The 19802-nt window shown below is 54.8% G+C and overlaps 1 protein-coding gene across 1 annotated transcript; it reads left to right on the top strand.

Moving 5' to 3' along the window:
- The first annotated feature begins 2069 nt into the window (after positions 1-2069).
- On the top strand, positions 2070-14565 carry SAPCD2 (suppressor APC domain containing 2). The gene is made up of 6 exons (XM_051807618.1): positions 2070-2501; positions 7885-8018; positions 11290-11436; positions 11584-11682; positions 12222-12335; positions 13228-14565. The coding sequence occupies exons 1-6, from the start codon at positions 2096-2098 to the stop codon at positions 13354-13356; spliced, it is 1029 nt and encodes a 342-aa protein (XP_051663578.1). The 5' UTR covers positions 2070-2095; the 3' UTR covers positions 13357-14565.
- Positions 14566-19802: the final 5237 nt, after the last annotated feature.

The following is a 19802-nucleotide window of genomic DNA, read 5'->3' as shown; positions in this document are numbered from 1 at the left end:
AGAACGTTCAAAATCTCTCTAACGTCATCCACTCGACACGGTGAGGATGGAAATATCAGCCTGTCTCAAGGCAGCTTCTTGAGGGCACTCTGGTATGAAAAACGCAGTAAGAGCAGAGCTGCCCTAGGCAGTTGTGTCCCAGCTCCTTGTGCTGGAGCAGGAAGCTCCACACAGACAGCAAAAGTATTTTGGCTGAAACAGCAGATAAAGTCAATGCCAGGAACTGTTTCTGGTATCTCTGGATCACTTTCCTGGTGGGATAGACTGGCTAGGCAGGGAAATTGGACACAAGACATTACGGTCATTCTGAATTCCCTCTGTTATTCCTGGCTGTTCCCGCAAGACCAGAAAGGGGGGAGGAACCCAGAGAAAACCCCTTTTGTTTGCAGATCTAGCCTTTGCTGAACAAAACAGCCCACGTGCTGATGCTGCCAGAGCTGAGCAGCACCACACTGACTGCCTAGTTTCTGGAATAGGAAGGGGAGGGATGAGGCACTGGTTCCTTCTCCTTGTATCCTGCACAGGTGTGAACCTGTTTAGTCAAACACAGCTAAGCCAAGCAGAGATCTCAAACAGGTACAACAGGTCCAGGAAATCTGTGAAAAGAAATGAGTTAAAGAAAAACAGTTCAGCCATGACACAGAGACCAGCTGGAGCAGGACACACTGTCTAATGGAGAGGTTTTGAAGAGAAGGCAGCATCTTGCACTAGGATTAACATACTGCTGCATCTAACAGACACAGCAAATTTCCCTATAAAGTACAGAAACTCATTCTCCTACCAATGCCAGTACATATTAAGTTTATAAAAGATAAGATGCAAATCCTGTTTCTTTCACATTTGTCAACACCGGAGGGGTCTTTTTCCCCCTTTATTCACGTCTGTGGCTCCTTTGAGCCCCTCTCCCAGCTCCTGCTGGCTGATGGCCACTGGTGCCTCACCAGCCACAGCACTGGGATGATGGCACTCAATTCCCTCTGTCAGCACTCACTTCCTCCATGTATCAGGCAAGTACAGCACTGTGCTTGTGCTTTACATCCCTCTTCTGTAGGGATGCGGCATTGACTGACACTTCTGGGGTGTGTTTGCAAAGGTGATGGTGAGAGTGAATGCTACAGCTGTGGGTTTTTTTCCCCTCTTCGCTAATTACATTGGCTCTGAAGTCTCTAGGAGTTGTGCTGGTTTTAGCAGGGTGGACTCATGGGGATAGATTTTGGATTTGTGCTGAAAATGGTGCTGATAATACAGAGATTTTTTTTGTTGCTGAGTGGTGTTTGCACAGAGCCAAGGTCTTTTCTGCTTCTCACCCAAACCCACCAGTGTAGGGGCTGTGGGTGCACAAGCAGTTGGGAGGGTACACAGCCGGGACAGCTGACCCAAGGGATATTCTGGACCATGCGGCATCATGTTCAGTGTATAAACCGAGGGGAAGAAGGAGGAAGGGTTTGGCGTTTGTCTTCCGCAGTAACTGTTACACAGCATAGAGCCCTGCTTTCCTGGGGAAGGTTGCACACCTGCCTGCCCATGAGAAGCAGTGAATGAAATCTTTGTTTTGCTTTGTTTGTGTGAGTGGCTTTCGTTTTCCCCATTAAACTGCCTTTATCTCAACCCATGAGTTTTCCCACTTTTACCCTTCCCATTCTCTCCCCCATGCCACCAGGAGTGAGCAAGAGGCTGTGTGGTGCTTAGCTGCTGGCTGGGGTTAAACTACGACAGGTTTTCAGGTATCTCTGCTTGAAAAGAAACCAGGATTTGTGCCTGGATGGATGGATGGACGGACGGACACCGGCCAGAGCAGCTCTTCTCGGGGTGCAGGGTCCTGGGTAATCAGAGGATCGAAGAATAAATATCTCCCTGAGCCCGCCTCGCTCGCGGCCGGGAAAGTGGCGCGGTCCCGGTCCCTCCGCCATCCCTCTCCGAAGGGACCGGGACCCCGGCCGCGAGCGGGGCGGGCGCCGCGTGGAACTCAAACCGCCGTCCTCCCTCTCAGCCAATGGTCAGAGGGACCGCCCGCCGCCACCCAATGAGAGCTCGGGACATCCCGCCCCTGACCAATAGGCGCGCGGGGCTGGCCCTGGGGTAACGCTCGGCGGCGATGGCTCCGGAACGCGGCGATCGGTCGCTCCCCGCCGGTACCGAGGGTCTTCCTCGGGTTTTCCTGCAGAGCCTGCGGACTCTTTTCGATATCCTGGATGACCGGCGGCGGGGTTACGTGCACCTACGGGAGATCGAGTCGCGCTGGCGGGGCGCAGAAGCCCGGGAGCTGCCCACCGGGGTGATGGAGGGGTTGCGGCAGGCGGCACCGGCCAGCGGGTACCTCACCTTCGAGAGGTTCGTCTTGGGGCTGCGGGCGGCCCTGCCCGGGGCTGAGCCCCCGGTTGAGGGCGGCAGCGGCGGGCAGCGGAGCGTGGAGAAGCCGCCGAGCCCTCGCTGTTCCGAGGAGCGGCGGGGGAAGAACACTGGGCAGCGGGAACCGGGGCACAGCCAGCCCCGAGGCCGCGGTGAGTGGCGGGACTGAGCGGGGGGCTCTGGGCTCGCGGGGTTGATGGCAGCGCCGGGCCCGGGGACTGGCGCCCAGAGATCGGGCTGGAATCTGGTTGTTCTCCCCCGTCCCTTGTGTTCTCCTCTGGGCTAGAGCCAGCGTAGGGCCAGTGTAAAACTCCGCCAAAGTTACTGCCGTGCTCAGTTTGGCTTTACTGGGCTCCGATCCCGATGTGGATATCCCGACGCCGCCGCCCACCCAGGGCTGTTCTCCCTTCGCGAGGCGCTGTGCTATTTATAGCGCTGACAGAAGGAATTAAGGGCTTTGCCGTAACGTGTCCGTGGTTGTCCCCGGGCGTAGAGTCTGTCCTGACCTTCCCCGAGGGTGACTGACACAGCTGGGAGTCTCAGAGGATGGCTGGGACCTGGGGACCCCCCGAGCAACCTTGACGGGGTGAGGGTTGTGATCACGGAGTAGCCGTGTGCTCGGGTGGGCTCTGGGCTGGGGTGGTCCTCAGAAAGGATTCTTTCACAATGTCATGCACGTGCAATAAAAATTGCAAAATAAAAATTGCAAAACCTGATCCAGCTTTTTGGTTTGGATCATTCTGCAGCACTATTCCCAATAACAAATAATTAAACAATGAATAAATGAGAAAGTGGCACCAGGGCAACATGCTTTGCTGTCCCAGGCTCTGGCTACAGAGCTCACCTGCAGGTCCCTGTGGACTCTTCCCCTTCCTTGGTACCTGGGGTCCCTGTGTGGCTCTGCCAGAGCCCTCTGCGGTGGTACGCTGACCTTGGCACAGGAGAGACCTTTTCACTGGTGTCTTGATTTGTCGTTAGTCAGTAGGAGATGTTATAAGGAAATCAAATTTCTGGGCTTATCTGGGTAGGTAATAATTCTTTATCTAGGTTTGTGAAGTGCTTTGAGATCTGAGGACATAAAGGTCTGTGTGAGGACCTGGTGTTTGTTATTGCACGACCTGAGTGTGATGACATGACTTCCTCCACCTCGGGAATGTCAGGCTGGTTTGCCTTCCCTTCCCGCCCACTACCTCCCAGTCCCTTCTGCTGGGTGGAGAAGAAACTTTAACTGTGGCTGAGGTTCTCTGCTTTCCATGTTGCTCCAGACTAATCGCTGGAGCTTCATCTAAGGCAATATTATTAAGCAGGCTGACTCTTCTATCATCAAGAGTGTAAATCTGGAAAAACCTGAAAAAAATCCTGCTTGGTGAATAGACAGCAGATTGAAAACTCTACCCTGGGAAGGAGCAAGCAAATGACTGCAGCAGCTTTCTGCTTGCTGAGGATCTTTTCATTATAGGCTGATGTTCCACAACTGTTTGGAGCCTGTGGAAAAGATTAGTGCCTCAGCCCTTGATGCCAGCTTCCCAAGCTGCAGGGTCATATTCTGGCAAGAGGCCTGAGTTTCAAGTTGATTCATCAGCTTAGAAAATGTTACAGCTCAGAGTTACTCCATCTCTTTTAACTCCAGGTCCTGCACAACTGCCCAGTGCTCCCTTGGAGCGCTGGAAGGTTTCCCAGAGTGTGGTTCAACGGGTGGATGTCCTCCTCAGCTGGCCATGAGGGAGTTGGGCAGTGCTGTGTCAGGACACAGCTCCATCACACTACAGAGAAGTGTGCTGAGTGCTGGGAGCTGCCTGTGCCTCCAGGAAGCCCTGTCTCCACTAAGATTATATTCTTTGCGTGCGAGGCTGCTCTGAGCCTCCAGCTACATGTAGTGGCTTCTGTAGGTGCAGTGAGAGGATGTAACAAGTCAGAGGAAGCTCTCTCTGCCTATGATTTGGGGAAAGGGGGTGCTCACAGGATGCCTCCCCAGCTCTGCTTTATGATCTGGGGTCAAAGGTGATTTGGATGTGACTCATGGCGAAATGGCAGAGGTTGGGGCCATGTGACTCTCCTGGCATGTCCAGGGGTGCAGTGAGCCAGTGGACAACAATTCCCTTTCTCTCACTAAGTTCTGCTAGTGTGTGGGCTGAAGTGATTTAAAGAAGTCCCTGCTTAAGTCACCTTCCAGCTTCTCCTCAGCCCAGCAGCGCTCAGGCAGCCTGCAAGCTTCTGCTGGGTGCCCCACGGTCCCTGGGGAGCCAACAGCACCCTCTAAGCACAAGGATGGTGAGGTGGATATTGGGGAAGTCACTGTGGTGGTGCCCACTCGTGCCTTGTCACAGCAACTTCTGAGTGTGTCACTCCTGGGGGTCTTTACCTCTGTGGTTCCCCTGTGAGCTGAGACCTGGGGAAGTCAAAGCACGGAGCAGAAAGTGCCTTGCCCAGGAGGTGTGTGATGGTCTTGGGCACTGCCTCCTCCCCAGCACTTCACTTTCCCTTGCTCTAGGGGTGGCCTGGCTCTAGCAGCTCCCTGGAGAGCTGGTGGCACTGGCAGCAGGGGTAGGACGGTTTGTAGGGGCTTGTCTGGGCCATTGCCAAGGACAAGTGTGGAAATGTGTAAAACAACCATGAGGTGTCTGCTTGTCTTGGGCAGGGAGGTTCCCAGAGGGAGGAGTCTGTCCTTTATCTCATGTCAGGATCTCTTCCACCTCTGATGATCTGGTCCTGCTCTTTTCCTAAGAAGAACTATCCAAGCTCATTAGCAGGGATCCTTTTTTAGCCACTGCCTTGTCTGTTCAGGTGCACAGAGCTTGATTGTTTGACCAGGAGCTCCTGCTTATCACAGGTTCAGCTCAGTTCAACCCAGCACTTCCAGGTAACAGCAGCAAAAATCTTTTAACACATCTGTCCTGCAGCTCCTACCAGAAATGCTCCTGGCTTTGCCTTGGGAGTCTACCTGTTGAAGGTACCCTTGATTTGGGGCTGTTTCTCAGTTTTCCGAGCAGGATGTGCTACAGGTCTGCTAGGAGAACACTCACATGGTCACACCAGTCTTGCTGGGTTCCTCCCAGGTAAATTTGGGTGTATGAAACCAAAGGCAGTTGGCAAAGCACATGGATGGGTGATACCAAAGACCGTGTATATCGATGTGCTGGAGACCTGTCTGTGCCAGAGTATTTGCTGGCAGGTGGAGCAGGATGCTGTGATGGACCAGGAGGACTTTTCCCGTGGCCTGGTGACTTCTTTCTCCAATGACATGTAGTGATGCACTGAGCTGTCACGTTGCCTGCTCTCCCCTCAGCCTGAATCTGGTTCCCACTACTGAACCGGTGTGAATGTGGCAGCACAGGCAGCCCTGGCACAGTGCAGCTCTCCCAGATCTCGTTGCCTTAAAATGAAGGGTGGCTCCTGTGGCCATTGCCCCCGATCTCCCTTGCCCTGTATCCCAGCTCCATCGTGTCCATGTGCTTGCCTGAGGAAACTCGTGGAGCAGAAGGAAGCAATGTGCCAGCCCAGGTGATGCCATGCACCCTGTCCTGGCACTAACAGCCCTTCATGTGCCTGCAGCAGGGAACATGCCAGACCTGAGCCAGGTAGCTCTGGTACCTAGGAGCCAGCATGTGCCCAACCATAGGAGAAGGATGTGCGATGGATGGCAGATGCATGGGGAGCAGTCCCGAGGAGGGTGTATTTTCCCCAGCTGCCTGCCATTATTTACCAACTCTCTAATGCTCCTGTTGAAAAGCCAGGTTGGGAAAAGCACTCTTGAGGAGACTTCTGTGCAGGGAGCAGGCAAGCTGCAGGACTGAGGGAGTAGCATGAGGCAGGGTGTGCTGGGCCAGGAAAGGAAGAGCAGCAGGGTGGTGCCCAGACATGCCTGGGGATGTGCTGGCTGCAGGCCTGGCTGCCCTGGTGCTATGGTTTGGGGCAGTGGTAAAATGAGAAGATGCAAAAAGGAGCTCCAAAGACACATCCTCATGGAGGTACAGTCAATGCTCCGCTTTATTCCAAAAATGCACACATTATCAAGGGTCCTACAGGGTTCACACGCTCTACTCTAACTCTCTCTTCGTTACATCCGTTTTCACACACTATAGCTATATCTTTATTGGCTCCACTAGCCAAGGCACGCGCTCTGACATTTCCAGGCCCTCCCATCTTGTGGTTTCTCACACCCTGGATAACATCCTCTTCTCTTGTTTACCTCTATGCAGCTTTCTCATATCTGCTGCTCAAGGACACAGGTCCCCGCCGTCCAGCACGCAGGCTGGATTGTGCAAACAGGCCTGCAGCAATATATGTCCTGCATCATCTAAGATACTCTCAACACAGTGGGGTTTCAGAGTGCTGCTCTGCCAGCTCAGCCAGAGGCGGATCAGAGCTGGCTTGGCTGTGGCTACAGGGCTGGGTTTCTGGTGAGGGCAGGTGGTGCAGGGCTTGTACACACTTCAGTGCAGGTGCCCAGGGAAGTCCTGCCCTGGCTGATGGGCAGGAGGTGTCTGATCCAACCTGGAACCTGCCAGTATGAACTTAATCTCCAAAAATAGGTTATGCATGGATTTGCATTAGCACCATGTGTTTGTGGTAGATTAGTCTTTTGCAGGATAGGATGTTGGAGTTTTAATAAAATTTTGAAAAAACTACAGCCTGATTTACTCTGTGATTACATCACAGGTATGCAGTCTGGGGGGATGTCCACATGGCCAAGTCCATCACCAAGCAGGAGCTGCCTTCAGATGAAGTTGGGTTCCTGGCAGAGCTGGTGCCACCTGAGTGGGAGCCGGGTGTCCCATGAGGGCCAGCAATATCACTGACTGGACTAGTTTTGCCTGGAAGCTGCTTGTGATACCAAAAAGCAGCAGAAACAAACTTCTTAATGCCAATTTGTAGATATTAAAAAGGGCATTCTTCTTTATTCAGCGCTGGACGTTCGGAGGAGAGCTCCTCTAATCAAACGACAGATGGACAGGGCTTTTTATCACACATACTGTTTATATATTAATTATATATTCTCACTTAATGCATATTCATTAGTTTGCTTTACATAGTCACACCCATAATGGAAGTCCTTCTTTGATCCTTACAGATCTTCTTTGCTGTCTTGACCTCAGGTCTTGAGCAGGCACAGCATTATTGTTTCACCACTAAAAACTGTAACATTTGTTCTTTATCTTGTTTGGGTACACAGAGCTTAGTTTACCTCCTGTTTGTTTGAGTACATCCCTTAGCTAATTCTCTAGGACTTCTCCAAGATTATATTGTTCCTTATTTGGGCATTCCAGGATACTGTGAGTAAAGTTTCTATTTCTCCTATCACTTACTCTCTGCAGAAGATGACACTGAGGTTTGTTGCCAGCCTGGCGCAGCCGAGTCAGTCATTCCTGAAGCCTGTCCTGCCTGGACAAAGATGGGAGCAGGCACTAAGGCTGGTGCTTTGCTCAGCCTCTCCCTGTTTGCAAGACCACCCTGCAGATCATCCCACAGAAGTCGGAACCCTGGGGAGGTTCTTGTTGGAAGTGGCTGGTGGCCTCATGCCTTCCTCTGTTCCAGGTGGTGATGCAAAGTCTGCTGGGCAGTCCCAGGGGGATGGTGGCCACCCGGGGGCTGGGGACACTCGGAGGCATCAGAGGGGCCGTGCAGAACACCGGAGACACACCATCACCAACGGCGTGGATTTCAGCATGGTAAGGGACAGCCCTGTCATGGGCTCCCGTGAAGGGGAAGGTGGATTGCAGGGGTCCCTCACTGCTGACACCATCTCTGGGCTATGGCTCCCCCTCTGCCCACCTGCACACGTGAGCCATGGGACATTGGGCAGATCCTGATATTTTGGATACAAAGCTCTGTTGATGTATGTGGAGGTGCTGCCCTAACTTCCACTGCTCTTTCTGTTTTTGCCAGAAATCGTGCCCGACGGGGAGGAGGTTCATGCCTTCCCCTGGAGTGGGGTCAGCCTGTGGAGCTAGCATTTGACTGCATGGCTGCCTTCCCTGTGGGCAAGGTACTGGGCAGGGAAAGGCAAAGGTGGAGGTGTGGCAACAGGTGGGTCTCTGGGCCTTTCAAGCACCCCAGTGAGGGTCAGGTACTCTGCACTGGCAAGTGGTGGGGCCAGGCTGTGCCCCCTTCCGGATGTTTCCTGCAGGTCAGGGCTCAAGCATACTGATCCTCCTGGCTCTCAAGAGACTTTTTGCCAGCAAAGCAGAGAAATCCACATTGAATTTAGCCAGGCAGCCCAGGATGGAGGCATCTGCTTCTCTCTCTGCCCCTGAGGGGAGAGGCTTGGATCAGATTGCCTGGGTGAAGGGATCTGCCCTGGAGAAGCTGCCTGGGCATGTTGCCCACAGGCTCAAGCTAAATTGTCCTGGGAAGAGAGCCAGGACCAAGCCTACAGGATGAGTGCTTGGTGGGACTATCACCCTTGCACTTCTACCCTTTACACCCTGGTGTCACCATGCTCCTGCAGCCCAGCAGGCCTGAGTGGTGGTGCCCAGCCTGGCGCTCACCTTGGGGGACACAACATGCCCCAGTGCCAGCCTGGGAGGGGGTGTTTGCTGGGCTTGCAGCCTTGCAAGGGCCAAGATCCCCATTGGGCCAAGCAGTCGCTGCTGAAAGGTGCTGATAAGGAGTGATAAATGAATGTTTGGGATTGAGGGCTTTGTTTCTTCAAGGGTTTTAGGTGGCTGGAAGTTGGGAAGGTCTCTGCTTCCCTGGCAAGGCTTTCCCCTGTGCGCACAGCTCTGGGCTGGAGCCCATCACTGCTGTGAACTCAAGGACCTACCTGGTGCTAGTGAGAAGGGGCTGGTGGGCACTGTGTCTGTCCCCAGCTCTGCCACAAGTGCTCTTGCTCTGGGCTTGTGTTGCCCTGGTCTCTATTTCCCCAAGTTGTGGGGGCAGTGGGAGAGGTCCTCTGCATTTTTTTACCCTCTCCGCAACATACCCGAGAGCTGCACTGTCTTTCTGTGCTTCTAAGCCCAGAGAAGTGGTGTCTGTCCCTGTCTCAGCCTTTCGTGACACCCTGGGCACAGCCTTTGGGCACTGGTCCCATTTGTGAGCCTACAGAGAACAGGTTTGAGTCCAGCAAGGACCTAATCCTTATGCTGTCACCTCTCCTACCCCTCCTTGCCCCAGTGGTGGGAGGATGCTGGGCCCCCAGGGGACAAGGAACTGTCAATAGACTTGTTTGCCTAAAGCCCGTGGCAGATGGTAGCACTTGTGTCCATCCTACATCCCAAAGTGCACCAGGACTGGTTCCTCCTGAGCAGGGAGTGGAGCTGTGAGGGCTGTGCTGCAACCCCAGGACCCTTTGCACCGCCACAGCTGGTCCCTACTCATCAGCTGGTGTTTTCCAGCCAGTCCCTCATTGACTGGTCTGACTTCCCCATGGCCATGAGGGTGCCTGGGATGAGACCTTCCGTGAGAGGCTGAGCACTGTCATTTGTAGACAGCTGAGGGCACAGCTCCATCCCCTCCTCTTAACCCCAGGTAGCACCAACCAAGTCCAGTTCTTTGTCTTCCTCATGCCTCTGAAGCTGCCTTTGCCCAGTGTCCCATCCTTGTGAGATGTCATCTATCCCCACACCAGGCAGAGCTGGCGTTGTCCCTCTGCTCTGTGGGATGTTGCTTCTTCCTCTGGTCACCGTGCTGGCCAGCAAGCCCAGTGGGAACAGGGCAGAACAGGCAGCAGTGGGCCGCACCCCCAGCTGAGTGGGAGTCCTTGCCACATACAGCACCTTCTTCATGCCCCTCACAAATGGCCTCCATAGCATCAAGGCTCTGCACTTCTTCCTCTGGGTATGTCCCTTTGGGCCATCGGAGAAGTATGCAGGGAGGCTCTCATGTTGCAAACAGTGTTTCCAGTAAGTGGGAGCAAGAGCAACCCCAGTGTATTGCGTGGCAGGTGTGGGATGAGCAGAAGACACGCTGGAGCCCAGTCTGTGCTGTGGGTAAAGGCCAGGCTGTGTTGTGGCAAAGAAGGCAGAGGCAGCAAGGCAGGCAGCTCCCCATGCCCTTGGCTTGGAGATGGGTGCAGAAGCTGGGGGAGCAGCCTGGCATGGAGAAGGGGAGCAGCACCTTTGGGCTCACAGGGTGAGAGTGATGAATGGGTCACTGCACCAGTACTCTGTTCTCTGGGGATGTCCCCTCTTCCCTCTCCACCTCTGTGATTGCTGGTGGCAAAGTGGTGCTGAAGGGAAGTAGAGGCAGAAGGTGGCAGTGGAATGGGGACCCTGTGTCCCCCGTGGATGCAGGCTGACCCCCCTGTTCTCCAGCAGCCTTGGCTGTGTTGCAGCCAGGCACAGGGTTCTGCTCATCCTGTCCCAGGGGCCTGCTCTGGAGGTAGGGGCCCCAGGCACTCCTGTAGCAGCTCTCCAGGCACACCAAGGTCCCCAACCTGAGTGACTGGCAGAGACACTCAGCAGAGAGGTGTGCTCTGCTACACTCTGCACAGCTCAATGTACTTTGCGGGGTGAAGCAAAGTGGGGGCAGAGTGCTGGGGAAACAAGACTGCAGGTTTTCCCCTGCTCGCAGCCTGCACAGTGAGCTGGGCTGTTCGCTCCTTGCCAAAATCCAAGTGTGTCTGTGCTGGGGCTGATGCTCACACCCTGAAGGGAGATGGGGGTGGCTGCTCCTGCTGCCTCCCTGGGTAAATAAGAGGTGAAGAAAACAGCTTCTGTGAAGGGGAGCAGGAGGGTGGAGGTGATCTGAGTGTCCATCACCTGCTTCGGTTGTTCTCTCAAACTAGAGAACTCTTCCTCCTAAACTCTTCCTCCAAAACTTGTCCTCCAAAGCAGCATCAGGCAGCAGACATCATCCCATTCCTCTATGGCTTCTCACGAGGAGAGGGATAAGACCTCTGCCCATATCCACATCCCTCCATACCTCATGAAGAAACCAGCTCCTGGAACTCAACAAGGCCTTGATGGGGAGTCGGTGACATCCCTGTGCTCTGTCCTGCAGCTGAAGTACATGAAAGAGCTGGAACAAGAGAAGGATTTCCTGCTGCAGGGCCTGGAGCTCATAGACCAGGCTCGAGACTGGTACCACCAGCACATCCAGCTCATGCAGGAGCACCAGCGGCTCCTGGGGAAGAAGAGAAGCAGTACTGTGAGTCTGGGGCTTGTTCTTATGGTGCCTGGCTGCTTGGGAGGAGGTGGGGCTGCTCTGTGGATTTGGAGAACTGGACTGGGACTTGGCTGGACCTGGAGCCAGCCCCATGGTAACCCCCAGCCTCTTCTTCCTCTCATCCCACAGGATTTCCCTGAGGGTGGCTGGAGCCATCTGGGGCGCCTGGTCCCCAAGCTGCAGGAGGTGAACCGCTGCCTGGGTGAATTCCTTTCCACCACTGGCAAGGTGAGAACAGCCATCAGCAGCTTGAAGTTGTTTGTGTGACCTTAGGACCCATCCTTTCCCTCCCCATGCTGGTAGCAGGGCTGACATTGGAGCTGCCAGAGTTTCCCCCAGCTCTGACGAGGTGACTGGGCTCCACTGGCAAGACAGGTGATGGGGGGCAGCCAAGAGGACAGCACAGCTGTCCCCCTGAGCTGGGCTGGAGGATGGTCAAGGCATTTGGGGGACTAAAGGAGGTTCCCAAAAAGGTATAACCATTGTCAAGTGAATAAAAATCCAACCTGCTGAAGTGCTGAACCAGCCACCTCAGAGCTGACTGTCCCATCGGGCTCCTGGTAGGAGCCAGGCACGCTGGCAGGAATGCTTCCCCCCTCTGCCTGGTGGGCCAGAGACCCTGCGATGGCCTGTGCTGGGATTTTAATCCTCTGCTGGGCTTCTCTCAGTTCCCTGTGTGCCACAGAAACAGCTTCCAGCCTTGAAGAAAGGCTGGGAAGGGCCACAATGGAGGAGGCTCAATGTCTGATCCCTTCACCTTCCTGCAGCCAGCAAACCCCTCCTCAGCCCTGAGCAGGCTGGTCACCACAGTGTCCCCAGCCTCCACAGGCTCCCAGCAAGCCATCAACATGCTAAAGGAGCAGAATCGGCTTCTCACCAAGGTGAGTGGGGGTACAGGTGGAGGAGATGCCCTTGCGGGTGCTGGGAAAGGAAGGTGGGATAGGGCCAGGAAAGGAATGCTAGGCAGTGGGAAGTGTTCCTTCAGCTTGGCCAACCTTGGTCATCCCCGAGAAGGGCTGCACACAGAAACCCTCTGGCATGCAGCTGTGCCCAACTGTGTCCATCTGTTTACTGGGTGAGTCAATGGGTAGGGATGGGGCATTCCTGTCAGAGGGAAAAGACTGTGACAAATGCAGGTCACAAGAGGGTGATGAGACTGCAGCTGGGGTCTGTAAGCAGGGCAGATGGGGAAGGGATGCCCATGGTGCCCCCACCAGGGCCAGGCTTACTGCTGGGGTTCCTGTCCCAGCACACGACCACAAAGATGCTCTGAGGGCTGGAGCCCTTCTGCTCTGGAGCCATGCTGGGAGAGCTGGGGGTGTTCAGCCTGGAGAAGAGAAGGCTCCAGGGAGAGCTTGGAGCTCCTTCCAGTACCTGAAGGGGCTCTGAGAGAGCTGGAGAAGGACTTGGGACAAGGGACTGGAGGGACAGGACAAGGGGGAATGGCTTCCCACTGCCAGAGGGCAGGGCTAGATGGGATATTGGGAAGGAATTCTTGGTTGTGAGGGTGGTGAGGCCCTGGCACAGGTTGCCCAGAGAAGCTGTGGCTGCCCCACCCCTGGAAGTGTCCAAGGGTAGGTTGGACAGGGCTTGGAGCAACCTGGGCTAGTGGAAGGTGTCCCTGCCCATGGCAGGGGGTGGAATGAGATGAGCTTTAAGGTCCTCCCACTCAAACCAGCCTGTGATTCTGTGGTTCTATGTAATCTTACCTGCAATACAGCAGTTGCCAGCATTTTCCTCCTCTGAGCAGCGTTTTCCTCCCATCTCTTGCAGGAGGTGACTGACAAGAGCGAGCGCATCACCCAGTTGGAGCAGGAGAAATCTGCCCTTATCAAGCAGCTCTTTGAGGCTCGTGCCCGCACCAACCATGAGGCGAGCCAGCTGGACTCCACCTTCATCTAGCACCTCCCTCCCCCTCCCTGTCGTCGAGCTTCCCTAGGGGTTTCGAGGGACTCTGGCCCCAAACCCATCACACCCGTTGTTCCAGGTGTTGTATCTCAGGGTCTGGGACTGCCATTGGCATCTCTGCAGGAGGAAGCTGGCACCCCACCTGGGGAGCATCCCTGCCCTACTGTGCTGCTGGCTTTCCAGCCATGCTGCTCTCAAGCTGCTCCTTTTCTGTCTCTAAATGGGTGCAGGGACTCTCTCCCCAGCCCCACAACCCCCAGTGTGAAGGAGACATGGCTGCTGCCTGTGCTGCCTGTGCAGGGGGAGCTGCTGTGCATCTCAGGTATCCTCCTGCTTCCCACCCAGCTCAGTGACAATTCTTGAGCTGAATGACATTCGACTATGGCTCAGTACTTGGTATCCATGGTACTTTCACTGGAGATCCCTGTGAACCTCCATGGGTCCCTGGCCTTCCATCCCCCCAAGACCAGGGCTTTTCTCTCCAGGGTTGTTTCAAGCTCTGACATGCCATAGCACTGAGCTGAGCTGGGCAGAAGGTGCTTGCCCTTCCCTAGGCTGGCACCGTGCAGACCAGTTCTGTTCTCACTCCTGTTTTTGTCTGTTGCTCTCTGTCCCTTTCAGCTGTGCTCTTTGAGGGTGATCCTGGCCTAAAGCTCGCTGCAAGGCATGAATCCCTGTTCTACTCTGGTGCCTGCAGCTGGAATGGGGGTCAGCAGAGTGCCAGGGAGAGGGTGGAGGAGGAAGAGCAAAGACCACGGCTAGTCATGTCCTTTGCCTGCAGGAGTAGGGTGTTAGTTGTCTCCTAGGCATCAGTGCCTGCCATCCCTTTTGTGATGCCACCTTGGTGTCCAGTGCCTGTTTTGCCTAAGGTTTAATTAAAAGCAACCCTCTTTATGAGGAGGGTCACCTGTCTGTAGGGATAATAAAGTGGGGTGAACTATTTAATTTAACCTTTTGTCTCTGCCGAAATCAGTCCATCTAGTGCTACCCGCCCTGAAGGCTGTGACTGTTCTGTCTTTGGGATGTGGAATGAGCTGAAGTTGCACAGTCTGGTGAGCACAAGGAGCCCAGGGGTCTCTACTCCTGGGCATGTTCCCATGTGTTTTCCCATCTCCTCTGGGCTTCCTAGGGACTGGGGACCCCCTGTCCCCTGCTGTGGGACGGGGTCTTGAAGCCACCTGCCCCCCTTCGAGTTCTATAGCCTCATCTGTCTGCTCCTCTAGAAACTGTTCTAGAGGCTTGCACTCCTCAGGTGGTGCTGGTGCAGTTCACAACCTGTTATTTACTTTAGAGTGCCCTTCCTTGGAGCCACCCCACGGTGGTGGCGGCAGTGGCTGGTGCTCTGCAGTGAGTCCTTCCCTCAGGGGCAGACAGAGGGAACCTCAGTGGCATGGCATGCTGTGACACATGTTCCTCTGCCCTATGCTGAGGTGGCAACACCCATGTGGGGTGAACCTGGGGCTCTGCACTGGTCCAGAGCACCCTCCTTGCCCAGGCTGTGGGATGACCCCTGCACCCTGCAGAGCCTCCCTCGGGGTTGAGACCCCCTGCTGAGAATGGACCCAGGAGAGAGACTCCAGCCAATTGTCCCACAGCTGGAGAGGAATCTCTGCCATGGCCTCTTTCAGGTGCTGCCATGGCCTCTTTCAGGTGCTGCTAAGGGCAACCATGAGTTCCAGCTGGGGCAGGGAGGAGAGTGGTAGTTGCCCTCAATTCTGATTTCATGCCTTTCTTTGGATGTGGAGCCCATAAGGACTTCCAAAGGAAAAAGAAGGCCATGGTTCCCACTCCAGGCTGCTCTCTGCAGAGCCAGGGCAGCTCTCCCTGCCCCAGCCCAGGGGGTTGTTCTCCCAGCCCTGGCCAGCAGCACTGGCCCCCAGCTCCCTTCCTGCTGCAGGTTACAGGGGAGTGCCAAAAGTGCCATGGGCCTGCTGGGACTGGGGTGCCCTGAGAGCTGCAGGGCTAACCTGAAGCTGTCACCTTGGCCTGGCCATGCTGTTTCTGGGCCTGACCCTCATCTGTGTGTCTGGGCTGTGTCTATTTCAGCACCCTTAACTGTGGGGGCTGGCAGCCCTGAATGGTGATTCAGGAGCCATGAGACCTGGGTTTGGGCCCAGCTCTGTAAGCAATATATATGGTGGGTGACATGGGTGAACACCTTCCCTTTTCTTCAGGCTCTGTTCCTACCAGAACTGGGTTTGCACAGATCTGTGACAGTGCCTCTAGGGCTCTGTTAGCACCTGGAAACCACTGTGTGAAGCTGCAGTTACACTGGGAACAGCTGGAGCAGGGCTCTGCGCTCCCCAGCCGGGGCAACTCGTGCTGACCCACCTCACCTCGCTGCAGCCTCTCCACACTGGATGTTGTCAAACACAGGAGCAACACCATGGGGTCAATACGCCTGTCCCCAGGCATTTATGGTGGGTAACACCCCATGGTGAGTCCCCACTGCCAGAGCCTGGAGCTGCTTATGAGAGTGGGGTGAGCCCTCTCCTGGGCTCAGTCTGGACACAAGCCCAGCCCCTGGGCTGCCCAGAGATCCAAGATCTCATTCTTTGTGTCCTCAGCCATGCAATTTGGAAAGAATCCAGTCACCTAGGTCTATTTGTAGTGTCTCTCTTCTCCTGCCCAGCTACATGTCCTTCTCACGCCCTTGGAGGCTGGGCTGAGTGCCCAGCTGCCCTCTTAAAGAAGGGCCACTCTCCCAGCACAGCAATTATCCCATGTGCCAGCAGGAACAGCCACATTGTGGGCCCCCAACCCGAACGTTCTGTGCTTTTTGCTTTTCTTTCCTGCCACATGATCATCACTGCTCTGCTGACAGAGTCCCTGCCCTGGACTGGCACCATCAGCTTCCATGATCTGCACCCACTGTTCTGCTGTTGTCAGTGCAAATCCTTGGAAGATGAACCAAGGATGTAATGCTCTGGAGAAGACTCTGGGTCCTGGCACTGGTTCTCACTGGGATAGGGAGCTGGGCGATGCAGGGCTGACTGGACTAAGGAGGTGCCTGGTGCACCTCAGACCTGTGAGCTGGCACCTGGTACCTCTTGCTCTGTGATTCCTCATTTAGGGTGTTCTCCTGTCCCAGACCATCCCTGTGCCACGTTGCTGCAGCCCTACCTGTATCCTGGGCTCCTGCCTGTATCCCATGTTCCAGATTGCCAGCACTTTACTCCTCTCGGCAGCAATAAACTCCTTAGAGGCATTACCTGGCACTTCCCAGTGCTCCGTGTTCCCCTTCCGTGCCTGTGGCTGACATTTGAAGCACTGTGAGCAAAGACCCAGTCCCAGGTGGAAGGGACAGGGCCTACCCTCCCCACTGCGGGGTACAGTAGGGGCAGTGGTGGCTGAGCCTCTGCTCCCCATCCTGGCTCGTTCCAGGGGGGACACTGCACCACAGCTGTGCAAGGGACCCCCAACATCTCCATCCCGAGAGAATCAAGCACAGCATCCTGGCTCCGCTTCAATGTTTCATCAGGTCCCTGCCAGATCCGATGGCTCCCCATGGCTGTGATTCCAGCCTGGTTCACGTGCTCACCTCCGCCTGCACGGCCAACCCAGTCTGTTCCAAGGTACAGCTGATTGAAGGCAGATGCTCCTTCTGGGACACCCATGGGATGGGGAAGGGTGAGACTCAGAATTCCTGATTTGCTTTGCAGCTGTGTGTCACAGGGACCATGACTTTACTCCCACACATTACACAATGAGGCAACAGCCCATGGCAGATATCCATCATCCTTCCACTCCCAGAAAAGCATCTGTCGAGGAGCAGAGCAGGGGCTGGGGTCATGGCCAGCACCCTGGGGGACACACACTGTGTGGGTTCCCTTAGACCCAAAGTGTCCCTTCATGGGACTCTGATGTGGCAATGGGTACAGACACTGGGTGCAGATGACCCTGTCCTCCTGTCCTGCTATCAGGACACCTCTGGCTGCTCCTCCCAGGACATGGAATCATGCTCTGGGTGGGAGCAGGCAGCTGAAGGGACAGAAGTATCTGCAAGGGCAGAGTCTGCACTGGACCTGGGCTGCAGCCACATCCCAGGGAGCCATCAAAACCCATTTGTGTAATAACACCCTTTGACTGCCCTGCCTCAGCTGAGAATCAGAGAATCACAGAATCCCAGACTGGTTTGTATTGGAAGGGATCTTTAAAGACCATGGAGTTCCTCCCCCCTGCCATGAGTAGGGACACCTTCCACTATACCAGGTTGCTCCAAGCTCCATCCAACCTGACCTTAAACACTTCCAGGGATGGGGCAGCCACAGCTTCTCTGGGCAACCTGTGCCAGGGCCTCACCACCTCCACAGGGAAGAATTTCTTCCCAATATCCCATCTAACACTTGAGGCCCTTCCCTCTTGTCCGAAGTCCCTCTCCAGCTCTCTTGGAGCCCCTTTAGGCACTGGAAGGGGGTCTAAGCTCTCCCTGGAGCCTTCTCTGGGCCGAACACCTGTAACTCACTCAATGTTTCCTCATAGGAGAGATGCTCCATCCCTCTAATCATCTCTGTGGCCCTCCTTCGTAGACCATTACATCCCCAAAGCAGGAAACCTGGGCTGTTCCGTGCCTGTGCAAACAGCCCAGCATTTCACTGGCCCAGCATTTCACTGGCCCAGCATTTCACTGGAGCAGGGGAGACACATGACTCCTGCTGGCCCTCTGGCTGGATCCAGGGGACAGCACTGGGAGTAGCGAGTCTTGCTGCTCTGGATCTTCTTGTGGGCATGTGTCCTCCATTTCCCCACAAGACATCCCTTCATGGGTCTGAGGGACCCCACAAGTCTTCCGTGGGCAGACAAGGACACCCCATCCTCGAGCATGTCCGGGAAGGCAGGTTTGATTGCTCTTGGCTCTTGAAACCAGCTCCTGCCCATGAAGGAGATCTGGGGGTCCCTACAAGCCCAGGAAGACCCCAAGTAGGGATATGGTGGCTTTAGGTCCCTTGGCCCTTTTCCTTGGGGAGAAAAGAAATCCAATTTGTATGATATAAGTGATCTAATCTTCCTGTTAAGAACCTGTAGGCTTGTTCCACTGCCTGTGCTGCCTGTGCTGCCTGTCCTGGGCATCCTGCTGCTGCCCCAGGTCAGGGTCACAGCCACGGCCATGTTTGTGTGCCCACAGATGGGGACTCACAGGGCAGAGTGACACAGCAGTGACAGTCCAGTGCAAGCAGGATGTTCTAGCCCGAGCCCCCAGATCCATGGGGCTGAAGATGGCAAGGTCCCACGAGGTGCTGCTGAAACTGGGAAAGAAAGTCTTTTTTGCCCTACTGACTAAGCCAAGAAAGTCAGAAGACACTGCCTCCGCCCCCAAGGTTTTGTTTAGCCCCAAATGAAAATATGTTAAATATTTTGTACTGTTTTAAGTTCAGGATTTTAAACACTTTCCTTTTCCCTTCTGCTGTATTTAAGGCCAGTTGAAAGGGCAAAGCTGTTTCTCAGTAGCACATGGAGAAATGGCCCTGTCCTGGTGCTGTAGGCCCCAGGAGCTGAGCATGCAGCTCTGCTAGGTTGAAAACATCTGGTTCTTTGGGACGCTCCCAAAATCTCCATTAGCTCTTAAAATCTCCGAAGACCTCTATTAGTCCTCAGACTGAACCACTTTGTGGGGAAGACCTGGTCCCATGTGTGGATCAATCATCCCACTGTGCCAGACCAGGAGCCACGCTGGAGTATGGGGCTGGTGTCCTGTGCCCTGTGAGGGATGGGCTTCGGCCAGCTTGGAAAGACTTTAGCTGGGAATGACCAAATAATCTAACAATTTCGTCATAAATATTTAGTATTTATGGCTTAGGAAGAGAATAATTTGGGCTTGTGAGAGACATCCCGGTGCTGATGCTCCTGCACCAATGCCAGCACCTTCTCACTGGTGGCCATGTGGCTGGTCCCTACCTGTGGCTGCTGCTCCATGCCAGGCTGCCAGACTTGTCCCATTGGGACATTCCAGTAGCACCCTTGGCATCCCTGCATCCAGGGCAGCTGGGGGCATATAGCTGATTCTGGGGGGGGGGGGTTCTTGTCAGAGTCTGCAGGGGCAGCTTTCCCCCTGCAGTATCCCATACTCTGCACCTCCCACACACCTGCATGTCAGCTCCCATTTTGCTTCTCTGTTCCAAATCCTACAGGGGTTTTCCCAGCCCAGCCATTTTTCACATTTTCCTTGGATGAGTAGGCTGTTGCATCACTGCCAGCTCCCAGAAAGTCATAGATCTCCTTGGCCCTACTAAAATCAAGAAATCAGGAGCAAACAAAGAAGAAAAAAACCACAAAAGCAGCTTTTGTAAGTAATACTTTTAGGAGAGGGTGTCTATTTCTCTCCAGGGTCCTCAGCCTTCTTCACTCCCATCACTCAGCTTCCCCTGCAGCACCCACATTCAGTGGGAGCCCAGAACTGCAAAACCAAGGGGACCGTGAAAGCTAAATATTGCAAAACTTGA

Source organism: Manacus candei, unplaced genomic scaffold, assembly GCF_025592945.1.
Source record: "Manacus candei isolate 608988 ecotype Guabito, Panama unplaced genomic scaffold, ASM2559294v1 h1tg000071l, whole genome shotgun sequence".
In the NCBI taxonomy this organism is placed as follows: domain Eukaryota; kingdom Metazoa; phylum Chordata; class Aves; order Passeriformes; family Pipridae; genus Manacus; species Manacus candei.
This window is presented reverse-complemented; position numbering and strand designations above follow the sequence as displayed.

What these genes read in the sequence shown, in the direction of transcription:
- SAPCD2 (XM_051807618.1), top strand. Translation starts at nt 2,096, where the DNA reads ATGGCTCCGGAACGCGGCGATCGGTCGCTCCCCGCCGGTACCGAGGGT. An exon ending in ACGGCGTGGATTTCAGCATG is followed by an intron (nt 8,019 to 11,289) that starts GTAAGGGACAGC and finishes TCTGTCCTGCAG; the next exon opens with CTGAAGTACATGAAAGAGCT. An exon ending in AGAATCGGCTTCTCACCAAG is followed by an intron (nt 12,336 to 13,227) that starts GTGAGTGGGGGT and finishes CATCTCTTGCAG; the next exon opens with GAGGTGACTGACAAGAGCGA.